This window comes from Phaseolus vulgaris, chromosome 2 (genome assembly GCF_000499845.2).
Source record: "Phaseolus vulgaris cultivar G19833 chromosome 2, P. vulgaris v2.0, whole genome shotgun sequence".
Taxonomy (NCBI): domain Eukaryota; kingdom Viridiplantae; phylum Streptophyta; class Magnoliopsida; order Fabales; family Fabaceae; genus Phaseolus; species Phaseolus vulgaris.
The window spans coordinates 43,449,182-43,474,671 of NC_023758.2; the positions used below are offsets into that span (position 1 = coordinate 43,449,182).

The 25,490-nt window shown below is 32.5% G+C and overlaps 3 protein-coding genes across 4 annotated transcripts; 2 read left to right on the top strand and 1 right to left on the bottom strand.

The window, feature by feature from the left end:
• Nucleotides 1-672: 672 nt before the first annotated feature.
• On the bottom strand, nt 673-7,391 carry LOC137812391 (MICOS complex subunit MIC60, mitochondrial). 2 transcript variants are annotated; one of them, XM_068614345.1, is made up of 12 exons: nt 7,192-7,391; nt 6,985-7,048; nt 5,276-5,971; nt 5,002-5,139; nt 4,762-4,914; nt 4,586-4,663; nt 3,917-4,009; nt 3,432-3,551; nt 2,269-2,346; nt 1,944-2,123; nt 1,429-1,530; nt 673-1,230 (listed from the first exon to the last, which is right to left on the bottom strand). In XM_068614345.1, the coding sequence occupies exons 1-12, from the start codon at nt 7,200-7,202 to the stop codon at nt 997-999; spliced, it is 1,947 nt and encodes a 648-aa protein (XP_068470446.1). In that variant the 5' UTR covers nt 7,203-7,391; the 3' UTR covers nt 673-996. The 2 variants fall into 2 exon arrangements, with proteins under 2 accessions (XP_068470446.1, XP_068470447.1); XM_068614346.1 differs by having other exon boundaries at nt 5,276-5,968; nt 7,192-7,388.
• A 696-nt stretch (nt 7,392-8,087) lies between these two features.
• On the top strand, nt 8,088-16,433 carry LOC137812392 (uncharacterized). Its single transcript, XM_068614347.1, has 10 exons — nt 8,088-8,296; nt 8,386-8,414; nt 8,493-8,557; nt 9,137-9,202; nt 11,042-11,082; nt 12,650-12,786; nt 13,034-13,124; nt 13,498-13,569; nt 14,596-14,708; nt 16,069-16,433. Exons 1-10 carry the CDS (start codon nt 8,223-8,225, stop codon nt 16,188-16,190), a joined length of 810 nt encoding a protein of 269 aa, XP_068470448.1. The 5' UTR covers nt 8,088-8,222; the 3' UTR covers nt 16,191-16,433.
• Nucleotides 16,434-18,008: 1,575 nt separating this feature from the next.
• LOC137812393 (uncharacterized) lies at nt 18,009-23,319 on the top strand. The gene is made up of 8 exons (XM_068614348.1): nt 18,009-18,225; nt 18,449-18,531; nt 20,109-20,356; nt 20,600-20,755; nt 20,893-21,049; nt 21,120-21,262; nt 21,386-21,421; nt 22,230-23,319. The coding sequence occupies exons 2-8, from the start codon at nt 18,459-18,461 to the stop codon at nt 22,935-22,937; spliced, it is 1,521 nt and encodes a 506-aa protein (XP_068470449.1). The 5' UTR covers nt 18,009-18,225; nt 18,449-18,458; the 3' UTR covers nt 22,938-23,319.
• The last annotated feature ends 2,171 nt before the right edge of the window (nt 23,320-25,490 follow it).

Genomic DNA, 25,490 nt, shown 5'->3' on the forward strand with positions numbered 1-25,490 from the left:
TATTAAGAACAAAAAAAGTTACTTAAGATTAAAATGTATTTTAATCACTGTATAAACAACATCATTCACTTGCAGTTTTTGGTTTTCGTATTTGGCAGGAGATTTTTGTGTGTGTATTTTGTACGTAGCAATACATACCGTATTTACAAGTACTTCAGCTAAATACACACTTTTTTTATCTTGTCATCGTTAAAACTCATTAAGACAACAACCATCACAATACCAGAAGCAAAATTAGTTTTCAACTGAATGAGTTTGGAAGATTTTGTAATAAAAAACTATCAACAAATTAATTCAATAATCTTGAAAAGCATCAATTAGTTGTATGGATTAAATCAATTACATACACGTCAAGCCAAGATCAGGGTTAGTTTAGTAGGTTTAAAGTTTTTTCTTATCCTCATTTTTTAGGAACAAAATAGGAAACTTAAAACAATCACACCACAAAAATGTTGGAGAGAATCCAATAACATTCTAACGAAATTTTAAAACCTGTTTTGTGTGAATATTACTAAAACATAACCTCATATTATAACACTTTCATTAATATATATAATAACTAGAAAGGTTAATGAAGAAACGAGAAATAGAAAAAAGAGTATCAGAAGCTAAATTTGTCTCTGAACTGGTAAAACTCATGACAAGAGCAAGAAAATAAGATCAGTGAACACGTGCACAAAGAAAAACTATTCTTTGAATTGAAAGTCTCTGGTATATTATTGAGATATCAAAAGGTTGCAATGCAACGTTTTAGTTATTTTGAGGAAAATAAAAGGCAAAATTATACAGAGCCTTGTATCACTTGAGTCAAAACTCCAAAGCCTTTTGGAGTTGCATAGAAATCACAGAATCAACGAATTTCAGCTGCTTTGAAAGAAAAACGTTAATTGTTATCCTTGTAGGTCACTAATTCCGTTGGCATAATCCGCCAAAGATAATCTCTGCAACCTTAGGTGTTGAATAAACATGGTTTTGTAAATATTCAAAATTTGAGAATCATGCAAGGCTAAGGGAACTGGCATAGGATTGAAGAAGTAGCACAGCTTGCTCAGAAATAGCCCTGTTTCTTGCTTGCCTCGCCCAACCTGCAACAATTTCTGCAGCTTCTGTGCCTCGCACACTTTCTTCTAGACAATCTGCTGCTTCAGCAAGTTTTCCATCAGCCAAATAACTCTCTACTTTATTGATGACAGATTCGATTCCGTCACCCGATTGGTCGTCTTCCCTAACCTGAGCACGCACCAAAGTAGGACATAGGATGGAGGTCAATAGAAGCCAGAATGGGAGGAGTTAGGGCAAGGTGAAGGGGAAGAAATAACCTAAGTTAATATAAATACGTGTATTGTGCCTAAATAGAAACCAATTTCAGTGCCCCAAAAAATTCTATTTTCACATCAAGCACCGCATGTTGGTCAGTTATTCACATACCTTCAACCAGGATGCTACATGTGCCAAAGAATGTGCCAATATACCTCCCCCTCCTGGTGGGAAAAAGCTGAAGTGTCGCACACTATCTTTTAAGGCCTCAAACTGTAGCAGAACATGCACAAATGCAAAACCTTTATGATTGAAATCCAAAAGTAAATGATTCATTCTAGAATTGATGGAGTTAAAGAAAATCAGAAATTGCTTCATTAGATTAATTCTAATTGTTTTGTATAGATTCGTTGCTATGGAAGCTTAACATGATAGGAGCATTACTGGATGTCAAAAACATAACCAATGAGATTGATCAGTGATGGAAATTAAGGAAATCAATTTAAAGGGATCCATGTCCATGCTATAAGCATCCAGAGCATACAACCTTTAGCAGATCTTCACATGAAAGTTTTACAGGGTCAAAGTAACAACATTTTGCAGAAGAAATGTAGCAACTTTATTTTATATAGAACACGCAATCCAAAGCTCTACGTAATTTTAACAACAGTGAAAACACGGCTTACCTTGTGCTTTAACTGCAGTTGTGTGTCTGTGCCATTGCTTCGCGTTTCTTCAGGAAGGGATGCTAGCACCAAATCCAAAACTGAATCTTTATCTATGCCTACAAGATTGGACTGCAAAGATGCTATTTCTGTCTCAATTGGCAATCCTTTAGATAGGGCATCTTCCAATGCAAGTGCTCTCTGCAGGATCCAAGCACAAAAGAAGAAACTAAGCAGGACTGGAAAAATCAATGAAATAATATAGACCCATATTTTGTCACTAAAGCTCTACGGACGAAAGATGGATAAAAACAGCACAAAGAAACAGATAAATAGAAAACATTACCAAAGCAAAATTTTGTGTAGCATGACTCTGACGGGCTTCTTCTGATCGAGCATAAAATGCCATGCATAGGGCATTTATCTACAGAAATAGAAGGATTTTTTTTTAATCAAGTCAAATCTTAACTTCCACTGAAATAAAGTCAACAAGTTTGTCAATTAATAAATATTTCAAGTCAAACCTTGCTAACTAAACCATAGAGTCAATTAATAATAGTTTACCCAGTCTTTTGTCCTTTTCAACATGAATGTTACTTGATCAATTCTTAGAAGGTTAAGGTTGCATAACCAAACGATTTTCCCCATAATTTCAAGGAAGCCATGCTGTACTTGTCTAACAACACATACAGATGAAAAAGAAAATAATAGTTTCAACTGAGAAAACAAATATCCAGCACAATACATCTAAACTTACTATAGCTCTATGGCTCATCCTTAGATAGAGCAACACAGGTCCATGGACAAAAACATATTTGAACGCAAGAAATTCATTTATATACATTTCACATTTCTGTTCAAGGTCATATGCAGCTGTACTGAAAGCTAGTTGCAAATAATTTTAAAACATTTTCTTTGTAATTACAGAAAGGTCTAACAAATCATGTTATTCGGGTTCTCAGCATGTAAACATTTAAGTTAAGACAGCTCCCCTAGTATCAAAAGTACATACACCATTCCTTTGCTGCCCGCACTTACATTTGGATATGAACACTGTACTAAAAATTCCTCTATAATGAGACTACTATGTAATGAACAAGCAGCGTTCATATGCAAAGAATGAGAAAGTAGAAGGCATAATGTACCAAAAAATCTACACTGGCAAACAAACTTTGTCTCTGTTCAGAAACTTGCTGATGACTAAGAAAACAGTCTGCTACAAACAGAGTTCTAATTGACTATAATCTGATAACAATTGCAGGAGACAGCTAAAAACATAATTAGATTAGACATTGTTTTTGCACGCCATGAGTTAATTTCCAAGACCTTTGTTAAAAAGTCTTAGTATAAGTAGCTACAGAAATTTTTTATACTCATAGAAAACTCTGGCTATTTTATTCTTCTAGATGACACCTATCAAAAGTATACCCTTTTTCATAAATTAATTGAAATCAAGATATGAAGATTTTGAAGTGATCTACCCATGCGTGATTTTAGCAGAAATCTCACATTAACATTTGCTTCAGTCATTTTTTCAATTTGGGCTGCCTTCTCATTTGCTATGGCTGCATTTAACTCTGCCTTTGCTAATTCCTGAGCTTGTTTCAACTTCAATTCAGCTTCAACTTCCTGCAATCACCAAAGATATATTGTTTTAACAAATACTCCTTCCTTCCCATGATACTATCATCTAAGGAAAAAAAAGTCCCAACATCCGTGTCATTCTAGTTTTTTAATGTAATATTTCCACTTATACCCCTAGTAAGTGTCATTTTAGCTTTTCAATGTAATACTGATAATAAGGTTAGCTTAATAAAATTACTACTCTCTTCCATCTATTTATTAGTTTTTTTATTAATCTGTCAAAAAAACTAGGGTGACACTTATTATGGATAGAGGGAGTATTATATAATAACGGATAAGAGTAACAGCAGCCATGCAGAGGAAATGAGAAAACAGTATTTGTAAAACCAACAAAAAAACTAAATATGCACCTTTTGTTCAAGTTCTGTCTTCAATTTCTCTTCCATCTTTTCTTGAAGCGACTTGACAGCAAGGGCTGCTTTTGCTCTCTCTCTCTTTAGCTCCTGAAAAGTATTAAAAGGAGAAAGGAGGAGGAAAGACAGAGTTAATAACTTAATAGAATTGGATTCTGTTAATGTGGAGAGGAATTGTCAGGGAAAGGCAAACAACACATATACGTTCAACTTGATCAGACTTAAAAACTGGATTCTGATTACAAAACAAGCTTCACAATTACAAAACAAATCTGACAAGCTGAGTTCAAATTGGTTTCTGATTATTTTTGCATGATCACTATTGAGTCAAACTCAGAATATAGTAGAATAACTTCAATTTTAATTTGAACTATTTTGCTGAATCAAGGGTAAGTAATTATGATTGAGTTAAATGTATATAAACTGAACAACAAACCCATCAGCCAGACATCCCCACTTATACAAAAATTATTCTCTATTTTAATACAAGAGTCAACCTCTCTGAAAGTCTTTCTTACTCATGTTATTCCAACCCAATTATTCAAGACAAAAGTCAACCTCCTCAAGGTCTTTTATTCCAAACCAATTATTTGACCCAAAAGGCAACAATAAAAAATATGTTAAATTGAATACAAATTAAAGAGAGAATACCAAAAAGCTTGTTACCTTGTCCAACATTGCAGCCTCCTCAGCGAGCATGAATTCCATGGCAGCTGCATCTTTTAACTTCTTTTCATATTTTTCCTAATTAAACAAAGATTAAACCATAATTCTACAATATTAAACACACTTGCATGGATTTAGAGAACGAGTTACAATGGATAGTATGTTATAGGCCAAACCTTCAACACTTTCTTCTCTTCGTTAAAAACATGTGCATCTAAGTCCGCCTGTCTTTTCTCAGCAGCATGAATGGCTTGCAAGAAATCGAAAACCAGTTTCCCATCCTCAGACACATAACCACCTTTCAACTCATCCATTGCACCACTAAGTGCCTAGTGTTTCAACATGTTAGATTTCATGTATGTTTAAGATAATAAATAAATGGACCACAAAAATAAAATATAAGATTCTAAAGTAACCTCTTGTTCTTCAGGGAAATGGCTATTCTCAGTAAAGCCATGGGAAATATAAGTTGCAGGGTTTCTTTCTGATTTATTCTTCAAGTGATACTCCTCAAGGAGGGTGGGTTGTTGCTCTACATATTTGCCTAATACACTCTGTAATGGATAAAAAGAAATAAATGTTAAAATCTACTTTAGAAAAAAAATTAACAGGAAAATCCTCAGTGGATGATGAGGAACCCTGATATTAACTATTAACCTCTATATCAAGCTTATACAAACTCATAAGTACCTCTCTTTTCTCCTCTGATTCTTGTATTTCTAATTGCACTGATGGAATATTTTTCGTCCCATTTTCATCCGATACTGAACTGTGTGTGGACGTGAGTGTATTTTGAAGTCCGTTTTCCGGTCTTGGGATATTGTCCGCCTCAATGCTTTTTATTCCAATAGTCCTGTCAGTTTGCACAACAGATTCTTTACTTGGATCATCAGATGTTAGACTGCTTTGAGAATATTCAGGCAATTGGTTTTCTTTTGCAGCAGCAATACCATCTTCAGCAATATTAAATTTGTCTTGCCCAGGATTCAGCTTATCCACTTGATCTTCTATTACAATTTCTGACTCTGAAAAATGTGCATCAATCTTCTCCTCTGCAAGCTGTACAGTGGGATTTTCGTTGTTTAATTTCTCATTAGGTGAAATTAACTGGTCCGTTGAATGCTGTACAGTCTTCAATTCTTCAATGGTTGCATTAACATGAGCTTCCTGTGGAACACTATGATGCTCTTTCTTAAGATATTGATCCAAATAACCAGTTTGATACGCTGCCAGAAAAGCAGCACCTAAAGCTACACTTCCAATGAAAAACTTTGATAGAGAGCCATTAGACTCAGGTGGCTTGCCCGGAGACCCAGAAGCTGAGGCACCCCCTGGTTTTGATGTAGTTGAGAAATTCCTTTGTGAAGATAGATGTAAAGGTATCTGCTGAATTATGTAATAAAGAAAATAAGGTAATCGTTAACCTCTAGGAAAGAGAGAAACATCCAACCACCATGTGTTTCTGAGACAGCAAGGGTGTTTTATTTATATTGAGAAAAAATAATCAGTACATAAATATGGGAAATTTGATATCCTCTAGTAACAAAGATATGATACTGGAATATATATATATATATATATATATATATATAATCTAGATATTCTTGGTTATATATGATCAAATTCTTATTTCTATAATTATAACAGTAATAAATTAGAAAAGGCTAACATATGAACCTGATTGAAATTTATAGGAACCCAATTTTATGAACACTCTTGTCAATGCTTTGTCACTCATAAAAAGTCTACAACATTGTGAGTGACAAAAACATTGGTCTTTATATAGCTTGAAAAAAGTCTTATTCAGCGGCAAATAGCTGGAAACATAGGTTTAGTTTTCTCCAACCAAGGAGAGTCATCCATGCAGCAGCAAAAACTAGGATTAACCTTAAGACTTGTAAACTTATTTATTTAATACTACGTTTTCCATCATAAATACATTTTTGTCATTTTGATTAGTTTTGGGGCTTCAGTTTCTGAATTTGTTTCTGTTACTTGAGGCCTCTATGATCTCTGCTTACTAATCGTATGCTATTCAGTTTGGGTTTCAACTTAAGGACTACATAATTTCCAAGTCATGCCTAGCTCTTAAAGTTTATTTTGCCCTTCAGCTTTGTGTTTGATCATGTGACATAACCACAAGTGAGGTGGCAAGATTAATCTTCTTCTTACTTTTAACCTTACTATCCTTTTCTAATTTCCCAATATGCACATAAAGATCTGAATCCAAAGGTAAATAGCACCCAATATAGGCCTTTCAGTTTACCAGAGCCATTTGGAATGAAGGGCAATGACCAAAATGGTTGAAAAGTAAGAAGCAAAAAAATATGCTTTTGAAAATAGGGTAGCCAGCAAGAACATATTCCATCAATTGCATTATGAATAAAATGTAAAAGAACCTGATATACAAAACGTTTGGGGTTCGTTCTTAGAGCTGGGCAAGAAGATATTTGCAAAATGGACCTAAGAATTGAAGTCGCAAAAAAAGAAAAGAGCGGTTAGAGAAATCAAATTATTGGGATGAAAAAGAATCGACTTCGCAGGTACCTAGAGATGGAAAAGAAAGAGAAAAGAGGAAAAAACTAGCGTTGCCGTAGGGTACCTACCTGCGCAACATGGCAGTGGGAACAGGTAAGATTGAGAGTGAAGAAGTTGAATGGATCCAGTGAGTGATAGCGTGGAGTGAATGTTTCCACGACAGTGTGCAACTCAACCTTAATTTGGCCACCCAGATGAAAACAACAAATTTTCAGGGATGTTCTGTTCTGTTCTGTGATTTTGATGATTATCTGCGTTTAGAAACGATGATACCACATATGACCCGTTTCTTTTAAGCCCGACCCAAAAATTTGACCCGAAACCGAATTAACTCAATTTATTAATAATTATTACTGTGTTTATCTTTCTGCATTTTTTTTTACCTTAAAGGATATAATTGAAAATGAGGGCATAAAGTCAGAAAAAAAATGTCATGAGGACTGGTATTTAATAGTATTAAAACATATAACTCTCTAAGTGTAAATTGTACCAACTTAAGGTAAAAAAGTATATATATTAGAATCACTTTAAAATCATTTATGATGTTCACTGTAGTTTGGGTTTGTTTGTGATTATTTTTAAAAATAAATAAATAGATTACTATTTCTGTATGTGTTTATCTAATTTGTTTGCTTTAAAAATAATATTTTTCTACTTATTTTAATAAGAGATTTATTTATCTTTATCTATTTTACAATTACAATAACTATTATCCCATAATTTTAGAAAACAAAACCATAGTTTACACACATATTTTTAATAGATAGCAGTGCTTTTGCATTACACACATATTTTAAAATATTAAACTATTTCCAAATGAATTATTTATTTACAGAAATAATAAAAAGTTTCAACCATAAATAAAATATCAATATTTATTATTACACGCGCATCCTTGTAAATAACGAATTTAACAAAATTTGCCCTAATTCATTAATATTGGTAATTTTCACCTAAAGTGAATAATTTGACTGAGAGCAGCATAACAAGGATCAAGAACATATATATTAACCTAAACGCCATAACAAGAGCAGCGATCAGTGTCACGAGCAAGATACGTTGTGTGTGGCAATTTTCTGGTTGGCGTTCTTCAGCACAAATGGGGAATAACAGACAAAGGAGATTCAGAACTCATCGCGGTCAATCAAGTCGACACAACCAACAACTCTTACTGTAACTTCTTTCCAATTGCTTGTGATTTTTTTTTTTTTTATTCTTATTTACGCGTCTTTTGCTTACTCATTCATCTTGCTCTGCTTTAGAGAGGACGATTCTCAAAGCTCTCTTCCGGGTACTTCTTGATTTCATCTTTTTTTTTTCAAACATAACATGGGTTGTGTTCGCCGCTTGATATTTTCTGTAATCGTAGAAAATGGTGAGATTGAAGAAGAGGAGGAGGAGCTCACGGAACCCAAAATAAAGCTTGCAATGTGGGTATGCATTTAACCGTTTTACTAATTTTAATTTAACTGAGATTATTATCTTTTCATGATTTGCTTACTTTTCTGGGTAAGAAACAGGACAATGGCTACTGCATGGTTTTTATTGTGCTACATATTTGATTTTTATTTTTTGTAAATAAAAAAATACATTGATGTTTGTTTGAAGGATGGCATTGGCTTAGTACACATTCCATGGTGATACTGTCACACTGATGAATTTATGCTTACATTGGTCTTTGTTGAGTCGTTTCGTTCTACTTGGGAATGCAAATACTCCTGAACTATTCATAATGTCATATTACAATGATATCAGTTTAAAAAAAAAAACTTTCATTTCTATCATATTTTATGGTCACTTATAAGTTGACAATTTGAAATAAATTTATAACTTTTTATGGATTTCTGCCCTGCCTCCTAGTTCTAAACGCTGGAAATTATTTTGAAAATGTTCCTTCAATTTGTTTGCTATACTACTATATATGTCATCACTGCATTCTAATCTTATATTCATATGCCGTGTAATGTATCTCTTTATTTTGAATGTAATTTGTTTCTTGTGATGTTGACTCAGGATTTTGGGCAATGCGATGCCAAAAAGTGCACTGGTCGGAAGCTTTCAAGATTGGGCTTGCTAAAGGCAAGTATCTGTTATCTATTTTTGTTCACTCTCTGATTAGCATTTATCATTATCACATAATTAGGTGTACTCTGTTCATACATATTTGCATTTATAAGCATAAGCATGATTATGTAAATATATAAGTGTCTACCTACATCTTGTATCAGATTTAATTGGATGTTAGGTGTCATTTTCATTATTAGATTGGTTATTTCTTTCGTATAAAATAAGTAACACTTTATAAAGGTCAATTCTCACATCAAAATGCAAAGTGTTGTTGATTTTGAATGCTAGGGTAACAACTAAGTCATTGGTTGTAGTGACGTTACATAAATTTGCGTGTGTGTGCAAGATGGAGTGATTTACTTTGTTGTAAAATCACCCTTGCACCATTATAACTTCTCATTTGAACCGAATGTGTCCCTAAACCTGCCATTAAATTGAAAGTTCCTATCATGTAAATCGTATTTATAAAATTTTAGATAAATCTAACATTATTTGATGACTCATTGATGTTTATCAAATGAACATAGTCATAATATATACTTTTAAAATATGGGAAAAAATAATAATTGAGAACCATTTGATTATATTCTTATTCTCTCTCAACTGTAACTAGATTTGGTATTGACGCCCAAGTTAATCAATAATTATGATTCAGTAGTTGGATCATTAAAAAAGTAAAATGCTAAGTCCTACACCAGTGAAAATCTTACAGCATTAGTATGATGTGTTAGCTAGCAACACCATTGTTATACTATGCTTCAGTGTTATTACATGCTTTATTTCTTTTACCATTTAGTTTTTTCATATCATGTTTTCTCATTTAGTTGGTTATTAGACTCTGCTGATGTGGCAGTGTAGTGGGGAATTTTTTTGGAGGCTTTTCTCTCTCCCTGGCTTGTGTAACAAACTAATTCTATTGGTGTGGCTTAGAGTCTCAGCAGAATACATTTTTCATTTTCAAACAATCTACTTTCTCCAACAAATATCTCATTCACTTTCCCAATTACATCGGAAGTTATTCAGCTGTTGATTTCCCTGCTCTTGGTTAATTGCATTCATGGAATTCTCTCCCTAAATCCAAATTTTCATCACAAAAAACAGATATATATATATATATATATACACTCACACGTGTTATGATAGGGTTAAAGTCTGGGCAAATTTACACCTTTAATGACTGTTCTTGGCTTCTTGATAAAATATGTAACACTCAGTTCTCCTTGTCCAAAGTTCTAAGAAGAGAGAACTCATACTACAAATTTTCTAGATGTTATAATGGTTGAAAATCTGCCTTGCTCCTTCCCGTTTAATTATTTATACATATATCATATAATACTAAGTTGCATGAGGAAACTACCATGTCCCTATATGAATGTTGCTAATTACCCCAATATTTATTCTGCCCTTGAAATTGTAACTGCTGTCCGCTACAGTAGTGCACACCCATGCAGCTTGTTCTGTCCATGATCCAATCATATAAATATAGTGTAAATGGGCCAGCTAATTGACATTGAGAATTAACAGTAAATTTTATCAATTTAACCATTGGATTTAAGTATATTAAAATTCTGTCAAATTTCATACAATTCAAAATCTATTTGATATTTTGTTGTTATTTTAATGCATAATATATTATTAAAATATAAGTAAATCTTTACTATTTGATTGAATATTTATGGATGTCTAAATGATCTTAAATTTAGTATTCATTATCATTAAGGGTGTGTGTTTGCAGAAGTAATTCACAAATAGTTCCTTGGTATTGTTGATTCAATATTTTATGAAGGTCAATTGCATGATCTAAAGATGCTCAATATGACAGCAGTACTGATTTGAGTTGATTCTATACAGGAGTTACGAGTGAGTAATGGTTTTGGAGGCGTTGTTTTAAGGTATCTTGTTGGAAATTATCTTTTTCTCACTATATCTACGATCAAATGATACTTTTGCCTGAATGTGGCTTATCTTTATGCAATATATCAGCAAGTTTTTTTTATTTTTATCAACTAGTAGTTTGGGCATTGACTAGAGGTGTAGCAAATGTTATTGGCTTCTACCTTTATTACTTATGTTGTTGTTAACCTGTCTCCTTTTGGCAATATAATTTATTTTGTTAAAATTTCAGTTGTCTAACTACTTTGGTTGAGTGTTTAGTTATTGTTCTTTTTTCAAACAATGGATGGTTGCTTTCAATCATTGAAAACTGTTGGAGATCTCACATAAACTAGAGATATGGTCAGATTATAATATATAAGTAAGGTGTAAACTTCACCTTACTAAGTTGATTCTATGAAGTTGAGTTAGACTTAAAGTCTATTATAAGATGGTATCATAGGTTATCAAGCACCTATCTATCCTAACGAAGTTTGATGGCTTTATTGTGTCACCCGTTATTGAGCCTCCTTCTATTCCTTGCTCAATGTCTCAACGTGAGTGAGTGTGTTAGAGATCCTACATCGTCTAGTAATATGGTCAAATTGTAATATTTAAGTGAGGTGCAAATCTCATCTTATTAAGTCAGTTTTAGAAAGTTGATTTAGGATTAAAATTCACTTCATAAGTGGTTTTGGAGCCTATTTTAGCAAGATTTGTTGAGTTTATCATGTCACCCGCTATAGGATCATTCTTAGACCACTTACAAATATCTAATCTCATGTTCAAGATGTCTAGTCCTTGGCTTGAGGTGATGGAAATCCCACATCTACTAGTGATATGGTTAAATTATAATATATAAGTGGGGTGCAAACCTCACCTTACTAATCTGATTTTCTGTAGTTGAGTTAGGTTTTTAAGATGGTACTAGAGCTTAGCTTATCCAAGAGAGATTTGTTGTGTTTATCATGTCATCCTCTATTGGATCACCTACAAATAATTAGTCCCCCGCTTGAAATGTCCATTTTTTGGTGTGAGAGGGTGTGTTAAAGATCCCAAGACAAGCAGTGGTTGGTCAAATTACAATATATTAGTGATATGCAAACTTCACCTTATTAAACCATTTTTGTGAGATTGAGTTAGATTTAAAGTCTAGTTTTATAAGAAAAACATTAACTTATTTTGGCTATTCGTAGAGGAGGTTTATTAGTGTTGTTCCACAATAAGAACAACATCAATGAAATTGACAAAGCTATTTTTTAGTTTGAAAGGCACATATTGATGTTTTTTAGGTGTTTAACCACAGTATAAGACTAAATGACAACAGAGGCAAACGTTTTCTTCTAAAGAGAAGCAAGCAAATAGAAAGCAAAAGAGGAAGAAATAACTTCACTTTTTTCTGTATAATATTATTTTTTAAGCATTTTTAAAGGAAGCAATTCTTGAAAAAGCACAAATTTCTCAACAAGGTCAACTAAACCAATGCATTTTCTTTTGACTGCTTAGTAGCAATATATATTACTAGTTGTTAGTTCCTGTGTTCTCTGAACTGTGATTACCGATTTTCTGTGATTCTGTTTTTGACAGTCCTGCTGGAAGTCAATGTGTCTCAAGAGAAGATTACTCTATAATCCAGAAGAAAGGGTTGGCTGTTGTCGATTGTTCATGGGCCCGCTTAGATGATGTGCCTTTTGTGAGGCTACGTTGTGCTGCTCCTCGTCTCTGTATGGACTTAACCACCGAAAACAATATATTCAAAATTTGTTTTCTATACTTCATGTTACATGGTTATTTGTGTTTAGACCTTTTGGATGAAAATATCCATGCTGGACTCAAGTAATATTGTAGTTATCTGTGATGCTTAAAAATTCCTTCCAGTGGCATTGCATTTAATCTTTTCTGTCCTGTTTAAGGTTGCTTCTATTGACATGGAATGTACTAATACTTTCTCATATTTTCATTTAATTGCAGTGCCATGGCTTGTAGCAGCAAATCCAATAAATTATGGTCGTCCATGTCAACTGTCTTGTGTGGAGGCCTTATCTGCTGCTTTGACAATATGGTACCACAATGGCTTTATCTCTGGCCTCTGACTAGATGATATATTTTTTCTTTTGCTGATGTGCTCTATAATTTTTTCACTCCACTCCCCCCACCCAACCGAAAAAATGTAACTGAAACTTAGGAAGGGCTAATTTGCCACCATACTAGACTATCATTGCGAGAAATGTGTGATCATTCTATCTCCAAATGTTCATAAATTGTAAAATTATGAACATTCAGATAAAAATTTAGGTCTGAGCTTTGCAGTTTGCAACATGTATATTACTGTTAACTTGCATCATAGTTTATTTTAATTTGAATTAATATTTATTATTGAAGATTATCCATTTCTCAATGCTATATGGTTGAAGTTTTTTACTGTGATATTGCAGTGGGGAAGAAAAAACAGCAAATTTATTGCTCGGAAAGTTCAAATGGGGTCATGCTTTTATGTCTCTGAATGGGTATGAATATGATCTAATTCGTAGATATAACTTTGTTATTCAGATTTTCCTCACTTTTGAGACATTTGGGGGCTCAAGTTGAAACATTGGCACGGTATTTATTTATCCTATCTTTTATATGAACAAAGTAACAGGGCACTCTGAGCCCCTCTTGGTTTCTTCAATTCAAACCTTGGAATTTATGATTATAAAAAGATACTTAATTTACAATATCTTTCTGTCCTTTCTGAAGTTTATTATATCCTTTTAGTTGAGTGTATCACTTAAGTAAGCATGACTTGCGAATGAATACTGTTGTAAAACCTGTCTTTGTATGTAACCACGGACAGACCTTTTTGTAAAATTTAATTTGGGATATCCGTGTTGTCAATTCTTTCAACAATGTAAAATGCTAGAATTGATTGGGCATGTGTAAAATAACTAGATAGTTATTGGGAGTTTGGAGAGGAGGGAAATTTAGTTACCAACTCTTACAGCAGTTAGTTAGAGGGGTTAATTAGGCATAAATAGGAGGAAATGAAGAAAGGCATAAATAGGGAAATTTAGTTAACAACTCTTTCTGTTTTGCATCAATTGTGAACTTTGTGTGGAAGGGGAACTCTTTGTGAAAGGATTAACTCTTGGAGGGGATAACAATGTTCTCTGTTCTGTTCTTTTGCAATCAAGAAATATTATGTCTTTTCTCTATTTTCTAATCCAGATTCCTAACAATACATGTGATTATTAGGCTGCAATCTAGCATACCATTAGCTCCTAAATTGCCTCTAATTAGTCCCTTATTTTTTCTTGTGATTGATTGTATTCAGGCTATAATTAGAAGATCAGGTGTATACTAACACACAATTCAATTCATCTATTATTATATAATGCTACCTTGAATTCAAGGATTTATAAGGAAATACAAATTCATTCTTATTGTTTTATTTCCAGATACATGACTAACACATGATTCAATCGACTAATTTTTCAATTGCACGCAATTTCATAAACTCTTCTGTATTGACAATGTTATACTAATTAATGCAGGGAATTACTCAGGATCTACTCCAAATGCCAAAATAGTGCTGAAATTGTTTGTGCTCAAAATGCTTGGCTGTCACAAGCAAGACAGGTTCCAAGGGCTCCTACTGATGGTGAAGGTATGTATTGGTTGTAAATGTAATATCTTTTTTTTAAAACGGTGGTCATAACTAAGTAATCTTCGAGAGAGGGTAAACCTTGATGCACAATCTTGCTGTTCGATGACCTTGTTGAGGTCATGGATTCAAGTGGAAACATTTTCTCCACTGAATGGAGGTAACGCTGTATACGTGTAACTCTCTTCATACCATATGATAGCAGGAGCCTTTTGCAATTGGGTGTCCCTCATTGGATGCGCTGCCCTTTTTGGAAACACCTTCCCTGGTTTTTTGAGGCTAACCTTGGATTGCATCACAAAGCCTTTGGGCTACCCTTTCTTACCCTTCCTTTAGGGCAGTTTTATTTAGCCTTCTACCCTATCTGTTGAACGTACCTAATCTGTTGAACGTACTCTCTGTATCTGAATCATGGTTATAGAATCGATATTCGAATCGTGAATCGTTTTTCGATTATTTTGAATCGTGAATTGAATCTTATTATGAATCGTGAATCTTATTATGAATCGTAAGATACATAATAGATAAAATATGATATATTTTTAAATCAAAAATCAAAATATGAAGTTAAAATGTTCATGATTTTTCTATTCTCCCACTGCATTCTTCCCCACTGCGTTCTTGACTTTTATAGGCAAATTCATGGTCTGTGACTGTCCGTTTTGTTCTTTTTATTAAGTTTTTTTAGATTTTTGGAAAAAATTAAATCTTTCATCTCCTTTTTCGGATTTTCACTATCTTTCTTCTTTTTTTTCGGATTTTCACTATCTTTCTTCTTCTTTTTTCGGATTTTTACTATCTTTTGTTTCCTTTTTCGAATTTTCCAGAATGATTTTCCAGAATATGATTGATTCAAAAATATCGGAACCAAATCGGAAATAGAATCGAGAATCCACGATTCACGCGATTCATGGTCCGATTCATGCCCAAAAACGATTCAAGACCCGATTTGAATCGATAAGGTCCTGTTTTGAATCGAATTGCGCGATTCGTAGGCCGTATCTTACGAATCGTAAGATTCTTACTACCAGATGCAACGAATATCACACACACATATATATATATGCTGTCTTAATTTTTTCTCCTCCTTTATCTAATCTGTCTGAATTTGCATTATATCAACATTTTAAAAGGCAGATTGAGCAGAAAGCTATTCATAGTTTGTGAATGTGTTTTTTATGCTGGTTCTTGAAAAGTGGTACATGAACCCTTGAATGTGCTGATGTGTTCAAGTAAACATTTTAGGAGCTGTTATTTTACTGTGTCACAATAGAAAAATATTGTTATGTGTAAGATACCTTTAAAGTATTATTTAGGAATTTTATCGTAATTAGTTTTGTATGTTGTGCTGTTGTGTGCACAGTTGTGACAGCAGAAGGTGAGGACAAAAATCAGAACTCATCAGATTCTGAAGATGGGCTCCCACCTCTGGAAAAGAACATGAATCATTTGAGCATAGACAATAGCGAAGAAGAGAGCGAGTAGATGCATGCATTTTACACCTCCAATGCTATATCATTTTCAGAACCATGCTGCAATATTGGAAGTAATTTGAAGATGTGTGCAATGCAGAATTGAGTAGTTGCAAAACTCTTGTGGTTACAAAAAAAATGTGTATTATTTGCAAAATTCTTAATGATTTTGTTTATAGATTTCGGATAGAACATTAGAGTATAATATTGTTAATTTAATAGTCTTAATCAATTATAATTTATTTTACCATCTAAATGAAGTATTCATTTCTGAAAAGGAGACAGAGTACACAATATGTCTTGTTTAATATCTTGTAATACTACAATGTAGAATACCCATTATAAAACACCTACAACAGAAAATTGTAATGGTTAAAAATATCAACCTTTTCAATCTCATCCTCTTCTATAAAAAAATTCCTTACAATCACAAATTTTTCCATAATTAAACTTTTGTATGTATTTCCTATGTGTAGGGATGACATGACTCACAACATCTGATGAATTATTTTAAATCTATCTGGTTCAAAACTTTTATGCAAAGGTTAATGTTCATAAATTTAAAACTTGAGTCTTGTAAAAATATTTTTATTACTGCATGTTGATTAAAGTGAATTAAAGATTCTGAATTATAAAAATAAAAAATTGCTTTTTAAGTTTTAAAAGATTAAAGTGTGAATAAAATAATATTAAAGTATAGGTTTCATAAAATTCTTGTATAGAAACAAATAAGGTTTTAAATATATGAAATAAATAAAAAATTTATAGTATAACTTTCGCATTAGAGATTATTTAATTTAATTTGTTAGTCTAATTTGTCAAACTCATCATCTCTCTTGTTAATCATTGATAGTTCAAGATAAGTTGGTTCCATAACTAATTTACTTATGTATTTTTAAGGTTACCTAATATGTATTTTTGTAGGTTTTAATATTTTTTAAAAAAAAATGGTGTTAGTTCTTTTTGAAAAGTCAAAAAGAATTTAAATCCTCTAACATTAATAGAAGAATTTATATTCAAATTTAAGCTAAGATATTAACATATTTTAGTTTCTTCAAGTAAATTTGTTAATTTTATAAAATAGGATTTTTTTCCATTTTTGTGGGTGAATTATTAAGTCAAACAAAACTGAAGACTGTCCACTACTTTCAGTTCATCATTAACATGTAACTCACCTGACTCTGACTGATTTTTTACAAACGGAAATTGAACAACATAAGTCAATCTAACTTGCATTCACATTTATTTATGTATTATTATTTTATTATTATTATTATTATGAATTACATTGAGACATACTTCTATTATGTATAAAGACACACAAAAATTCATGTAATTTTAAACTCATATTTTGTCTTGCATTTGAATGGTCAAAAATATGTTTTTGTTATAATTCTAGATGAATAAAGATTGAACTATAGTAGTTTATACAATAAAATTATAAATAATCATATATATATATATATATAATTTTATTATATGTATGTTGACATTGACTAGTTTGTTTTAGGTAAATTAATTCTCCAAAAAATTAATGTACAATTATAAAAAAAATCTTTTTTTGTTGTTGTCATGAGATCTAAATGAAATAATGGATAGTTAAAATTTTACCTTGTAAAGAAAATATACCATGGATTGAAATTCATAAATATTTAAAAAATAGAAAAAATAATGAATAATATAATCAAACAAAGTTGACATTAGTAAGCAAAATATATTTTTTAGTTTAAAAGCTAGATAAAAGAAATATTAGCAAAACTAGAAAACAGATGTAGAATAAGGAAATAATAGAAAATTAATCTATAAAAGATTATACACATGAGGAGATTTTAGACAAAGTGACCGAGTTTGCCCAAATTGGACAAACCAAATCCCTAAAGCCTTTAACTTTAACTACTGCTGCTCTCATTCTTCCTCTTCTCTCCTTTTCTTCTTCTATAACATTCCCAAACATTTTTTTTCCTCTTTCTTCTTCATACATACATAATTGGTACATACTTTCCTTCTCCCCCAAGACGCAGTCCAATCTCAGTCTTTCTCAACATTTGGTATTTCCAACTGCTTTCTTCAATTTCCCATTATCTCCTTCATTCTATGCTTTTGGTTAATTATTCGCATTCACTCCCTTGCTCCTCAACCACCTTCCCTCCTCCTTCCTTTATGTTTTCATTAGGTTCTAGGGTTTTAGTTTTCTAACAAATTCATGCATTTTCTTTTCATCAATTGCTTCTATTGGCTCTTAGGGTTTCACTCATGTGATTTCTGGCGCAGGTTTGTTGGTATGAGTAAAGTCTTCTCTGAGATACTCGCGGACAAGCTGTCCAAGCTCAACAGAACCCAGAAGTGCATTGAAAGTATCCTTTTTCCTGAAAAAATGTTTATTAGTTTATTTTACTGGATAGATGTGCTTATTTTTTATGATTATTTCGCCCAATTGGGACATGTTCGTTGGTAGTGATGGTTTGGAAGTGTTTCTCTATATATATGTTGCAATTTATTGAATTAACCAGTGTGCATATGTGTGTGTGTTGCAATTCATTGGAACTAATTAGTATACTAAAGATCATCTCTGGTAGAGTTTCAGTTGAGAGAAAGAATGTCATTCATGGATGGAAGGTGTGTGATGTAGTTGAGATGCTTTGGTGTGTGATGTAGTTGAGATGCTTTGGTGTGTGATAAATTGGGAATTGGTCTCTGCATAAATATCTTTGCTGTAATTGGAATTAGCATGTTCGTTTGTAAAGGTGATCCTAATTGGAATTAGGTCATGGTAATTGTGACCTGGTCATTATTTTCAGTTTATATGTGATGGCTAGAGTGGGAAGAAGCAAAAAAAGCTATTGAATTATGACTTTTGATTGCTGATTCTGTGAAGGGCATATGAATTGTTGCCCTAGATTTGTGTGCTGTTGATTATTTTTTGTGTTGAATGGCTTGAATATCTTTCCAATTTTGTCTTTGCGAAAGTTTAAGAAAGTTATTATTGTTTCTTAGAGAAGCAATGTACAAAAAGATAAAACATGTCATGTGTGGAGGTAGAATTAGACTTGCCATGCAACTACAGGGGGGAGCTTTTATATGTAAAGTCACCGAAAAGGAACTTAGTGGGATATCTGTTTGAATCATGCTAAAGGTATCAGAGTAGTATTTAAATACAGATGTATGTGTTTCATGTGATCCATATACCAAGGAGATGAATAAATTAACGGCTATGTAAACTTGATTTTATGCAAAGGCTCTTCTGCAAGTTTATCAGTTGTTTTTTTAATTTATATTAATAATAAAGTGCACAATTTTGCTTTATACTTAAGTCTATCTGCTTTTAGGCCCACAAAGAGTTGAATCTTAGACTTCTTAATGCTATCCTTTTGGCATGTATTTTAAGACCTTAAACACATTATTGACCCAATGTCCACCTTTAAAAGGATTTGCCTAGTGCTGTGGCAGCTTAGTTTTGGAGAACTTATTTGCCTTTGTATGACTATAGCATATCAATAGTTTAACTAAGTCATATGTTTGATGCATCAAAATATTGTTGTTACAGTCTGTTTAAAGCTGAATTTGTCAGGGCTTGGTCAATATAAATTGAAGTGAGTTTCTGTTCTGGTAGAGAATTTTTGTGTGGATTTTTCTTACTTTAAAAGTGGTCTACATTTAAAGAAAAAAGGTTATGCTCATATGGTGTAAAATATTTACACTGTTATCCAATCACAAATCACCATAATGGTAATTTTGTTGGCCTTCACAACAATTACCTTAAAAGTTAGATTAATGGTAATTTGTGATTGGATAACAATGTAAAATTGTTTTGCGCTCTCAGTGCATAACCATTAAACTCTAAATATTACTCCCTATTATTAAGTTGATCTTTTAAAGTGCATGGATTGATTGTTTGTTCCGTATACTTTGCTATCTTTAATTTTTTGAATAGCGTTATCACATTGGTGTATATTTCACTGGAGCGAGGCAAAACTGGTAGTGGAAACATGGAATAAGCAATTTCAAAATTCAGAAAGGGTTCAGCGAGTCCCTCTTCTGTATCTTGCAAATGATATCATTCAGAACAGCAGATGTAAAGGAAATGAGTTTGTGACTGAGTTTTGGGCCATTCTTCCCACAGCACTTAAGGATGCTCTTGAGAAAGGTGATGATCAAGAAAAATATGCCGTATCTAGACTGGTAAGCCTTTTTCCAGGGTCTAAAACGAGTACAAGTGAATACAACCATTCAAATCATTGTTTAGAAATGTGGGAAAAGGGGCTTTTGGATGGTTTGGGATTTGTATATGAAGTTGTTGCAGACTTATTTGTTCATACAAGAACTGATACCTATGGCATATAAATGTTAAGAAATGATTTGCATACCATGATATTGATTTCAATGTAGGCAGTTTGATCTAACTTGCTGCTTACCTTACTTTAGGTTGGTATATGGGAAGAGAGGAAAGTGTTTGAATCTCACACTAAGAACCTTAAAAAATCAATATTTGGAGAAGAAGCACCTTCACAGTTTGAATTCAACAAAAAGCGATCCCGTTCTGTCAGAATTGTGAAAAGGGATTCTCGTTCCATTAAAACGGTAAGACGGGGACCTTTGTGCCTCTCCCCTCCCCAATGTTATACTCCAACATTTCTATGCTTTTAAATGATTGCACCCTTCAAAACAATTTGCAATTCTTCTTGCATAGCTAACCGGATGAATTTTATGTAATCCAGAAATTGTCCATTGGAGGTACAGCAGAAAAAATAGTTTCAGCCTTCCATACAGTGCTTAATGAACATTCCAATGAAGATGCAGAGATGGGTAAATGCAAGTATGCTGTTCAATGTGTGCGGAAGATGGAAAAAAATGTTGATATTGCATGTTCTGTTGGTAAGCTATCGTTATAAAGAAATTAACACCTAATTTTTGGAAGATAGGATTCTTATACTTTCTTTTTCAGTAAAGGACCCTAAGCGAAAAACTTTGTCTAAGGAACTTGTGGAGGAAGAAAATATTTTGAAAAAATGCATTGAAAATCTCAAAGTAGTTGAAGCAAATAGAGCAGCACTTGTAACGCAGTTAAAGGAAGCTTTGCATGAGCAGGCAAGTATTTATTTCCGTGTCTTCAGTAAGATTTTATATTTCAAGTTCAGCAGTTATTAGGTTTCTTGTTGATATTTTGAGTGCCAGTGCTATCTTTTAATTACTTGTGTTTTTATGTACCAGGAATCTGAGCTGGAGAATGTCCGGACGCAGATTCAGGTATGTATTATCGTGATTCTTTTTATCAGAAAAGACTATCCTATTTTGAGTAGTTTCTTATGAGATGCAAATGTGATATATATTTCTTGTGTATCTAGGTTTTCCATTATTTAATTACCTTTCTTATGTGTCTCTTCTTAGTATATATCAATAAAAGGTAATTGGACCATATTGTGGTATAGTTCGTAAAATGCTCATAAATAGTGTTTGTAGTTGTAAAACATTTTAGAGAATAAATTAAACTCTCCTTCCCCGAGTTGTACATAGTGTACGCAAACTCTACTCCTGTTCATTTTTAGAGTAGTTTATGTGTCTGAAACGCATTTAAACCGGGAAGAGGAATGGGGAATACGGTGTTACTTCTGAAAGGATTCATGATTTTGTTCCTTATGAAAGTTTAGATTTCTGATTTTAATCTCTAAATTTTGTTTGTCCAATTTTAGTCTCTCTCAGAGACTGAAATTGATGACGGAAAATGATTGAGGGATCAAATATGGACAATTTTTTATAAGAACTAAAATTAGAAATACGAAATTTTATAAGGACAAAATATTTAACCCCTTTTTGAAAGTAGCGAGTGTATGGCATACCTTTTAGGAACCTCAAAGGCGTTTGATGTAATAAACTGAGTTTTGAAACAGAAACTATTTAGTTGCTTTATCTCACAAACAAATACGAAGTAACTAAGTTCCTGTTTAGCATTAAAAGCCATTATATATGTGTGTGTGTATTATTATGCTTTTGTTCAGGAACTTTGACACGCTTTTACTGCTTATGATGCTAACGAATTTAATTTAATGGTATGGAGGTAGCACAAGCACAAGTAGAAGAGGCAAGCCACATGCGGAAGCGACTTGATGAAGATTCTTCTTATAAAGCTTCAACTGCAACGTCTTTTACTGATGTGAATGCAAAATCAGAAGCAGCAACTAAAAAGTCAGCCGCAGCAATTGCAGCTGAGGTTGCAGATAAGCTAGCTGCTTCTGCCTCATCTCAGTTTATCATGACTTCTGTTCTCTCTTCATTTGCAGTAGAAGAGGCAAAAAATGTTTGTCTAACTTCTGAGTCCATGTCAAAACCTGAGAAGTCAGCACCTATATCAGATCCAAATATTTATATGTCTTCACAACAGTTAATTGCCACATCAAATCATTCATATCCGCCGGTTATGGTACCTCAACCTACCTTGCAGAATCCAACCGCAACATCACAGAGTCAATACCAATTGCTTGGTAGTTCATCCTCCCACCATTATTTGCAATCATCTGGAGGGGTCATTTCTCCATATGGTTATGGTAGCGCCCCTCCTTTACCACTGGGACCACCCCCACCTCATATGGTGGGCCCAATGGTGCCTCTGACTCATCAGGCAATGCAAATAAGTCAGCAGCAACCAGCACCGATAGCTCCACATCAACCAATACAATTGACGCAGCAAGCCCCAGCACCTCCTAGTTTTCGACCACTTCAACCGCCAGGAATGGTGTACTATGGCAATCATCAGCATTCCATATGATACCCCTGCAGTAGTTTAATTATAGTCCAAATGACCTGTTTGAAACAAGCAAATCCAGAGATTATTTAATTTTGAGCTCCATGGTATGCTCACTGGGATTGAGTTCGCAAAATACATGGAAAACCAGGCCTAGCACATTGGTCACTGGGATGTAAAAGGAAAGTATCACTTGTCAAGATACTAAACGCTTTAAACAAATTCGTTTTAGACTTACTGTGTAGGAAGTTCTCTTGAGCAAATGTAGTGTTTTTGCTCGACATATTTTGACAGAATTTTTTTGAGATAATGTACTTGTATTATATATACTTAGCTGATTAAATAATTATTGGATTATATTAGATAAAGGAAACAGAGGCAGGGGGTCTTTCCCATCTGCACACAATTTTGTGTTTGGTTGATTGGAGCAACTTTCACAATTTTACATCCGTTGGTTATAGTATCTCCGGCAGGGTGTGGTGGTTCAACATAGCAATAGTTCTTTTATGCCTCTCCTGTTGTGTTGATTTGGAAGGATAGCACTCGGAGGCTATATGTTGACTGTAGAAGTTCCGCCAAGTATTCCATAAGGGGCAGGTTATAATGCACGATAAGGTTCAATAGTATGAATCTTCATTGTGTTTGATTGTAGAAGCTTCAACATTTAACAATTAGAACAATTACTGAATCAACGTATACAGTAATTTACAGTTTACTTTGAAAATGTGAATTATGAATAAAATTGATGATGAGTAATTTTGGTTTTTTACTGTGATTAATTTTTTTAATGACATTGGAAGGTATTTAAAGGTTATTTTAGAGAAAGGAATTTGATTAGTAATATTTTTTACATGATTGTCTGTTACAGTAGTAAGAGGTGAGCATGCTCTGATCTAATTTTTATGAAATAAGGAATATGATGTTTGTTGAAGCATCCTTGTGGTGATCTCCACAATTGGAAGAATGAATAGAAAAAGAAATGAAGGTATGAATTGGAAGAGAGACTAAGTCAAAAAGACAGATTGGAAGGTGATGTTCCTCAATCACAATTAAGCGATGTACCAAAATTGAAATGCCAAATCCAGATATGTGTCAATACAACATCGGTTGAAGCTACTGGTGTTGATAGATACCTACGTACATAAAAGGTTGCACCAACTCACTCGAAAAAGATGAATAAATGAAATGGAATCAAGCTATTACCATAGGATGAATATAGTAACATATTTTCTAATATATTTTTCTATTCTTTTAGTTTTAGTTTATTAGAAATTATAAAATCATGAGTGAAGATTCAATAAGAAAAGAGAAGACCTATATAAAAGTGTATTTTTCAATAAATTAAAATATTAATTTAAGAATATTTTTTATTAATAAATATTATTAATTAATATATTAGCTTCGCAATTTTACAAAAGTGTTGGATATACAAACCAAGTCAAGGTTGAGAATTTATGTATAAGGAAAATAAGTGTTTTATTTTCATAAAAAATTTGGAAATAAAACCAAATATTATGAAAAATTATAGTTTGACTTGATGAGGTAAATTGCATTCGGAATGTTTTTATCCTTAAATTCTTTTTTAATTTCACTTTTAGTTCTTAAATAAAATTTGTTGGTGTGTATACTTTTCTGTTGATATATAATTTTGATGTGAATATGTTAAATAATGATCTGAGAATACGTGAGTTATTATGTCATCAATCAGTTTCATAAATGTAATTTTAGAATAGATATTTATATTAAAATCTATTTTGAATATCTCTCTTATTACATATATAAATATGTTTTGAACAGTTGAGTAAATAGCTTACGTAATTAAATAATCTTTTATTGGATTTTCTTGCCGTCTTCACCAATAATTCAGCGATCAATCATTGAATGGTGAAACTTGAATTTTTAGGAATACTTCTCTTTCTTCAGAAAATCTACGCTATCTTTTCGGTAAGAACAATATTCTTATAAATAATTATTATATTTATAACTTAAATTTCTATTATATTCATAATAATTAAAAATTTATAATATAAATGTTATTACCATATTTTGATAATATTAGAAAGTAATATGTAATTGAATCATAAAATAATATTCAACAGACTTACTCATAAATGTATATTATTTTTTTATTAACTTAAAATATATAATATTATATTTAAATACAATAAATAATTTATTTCTCTTCTTATCTTAAAAAATATAAAAAAAAGTAATTGTAATAAATTTATTTGAATTTTGATGTCTCGTAGTTACTTAACTTTTCACGTGAATTTTGAGTTAAATGCATAGTTACATGACTTTTCATGGGAATTTTGAATTATATGCAACAATTGTCACTTCCAAAAACCTTTTATGTGCTTTTCTATGATTTTGGATTTCAAGGATTTAACCTTGAAATTTAGAAATTGAAGACTGAGAGTGGTTTGGAATCACTAAGAAAAATTTGAAGCTTTCTTGAGAAAAAAAATCCATAAGCATAGAGAAATTTCCATGTTTTATTAGAGATAGATAAAGTGAAGATCTTATATGAATTAAAAATAAAACTAAACTATTTAAATCTTATTTCACTAAATCATA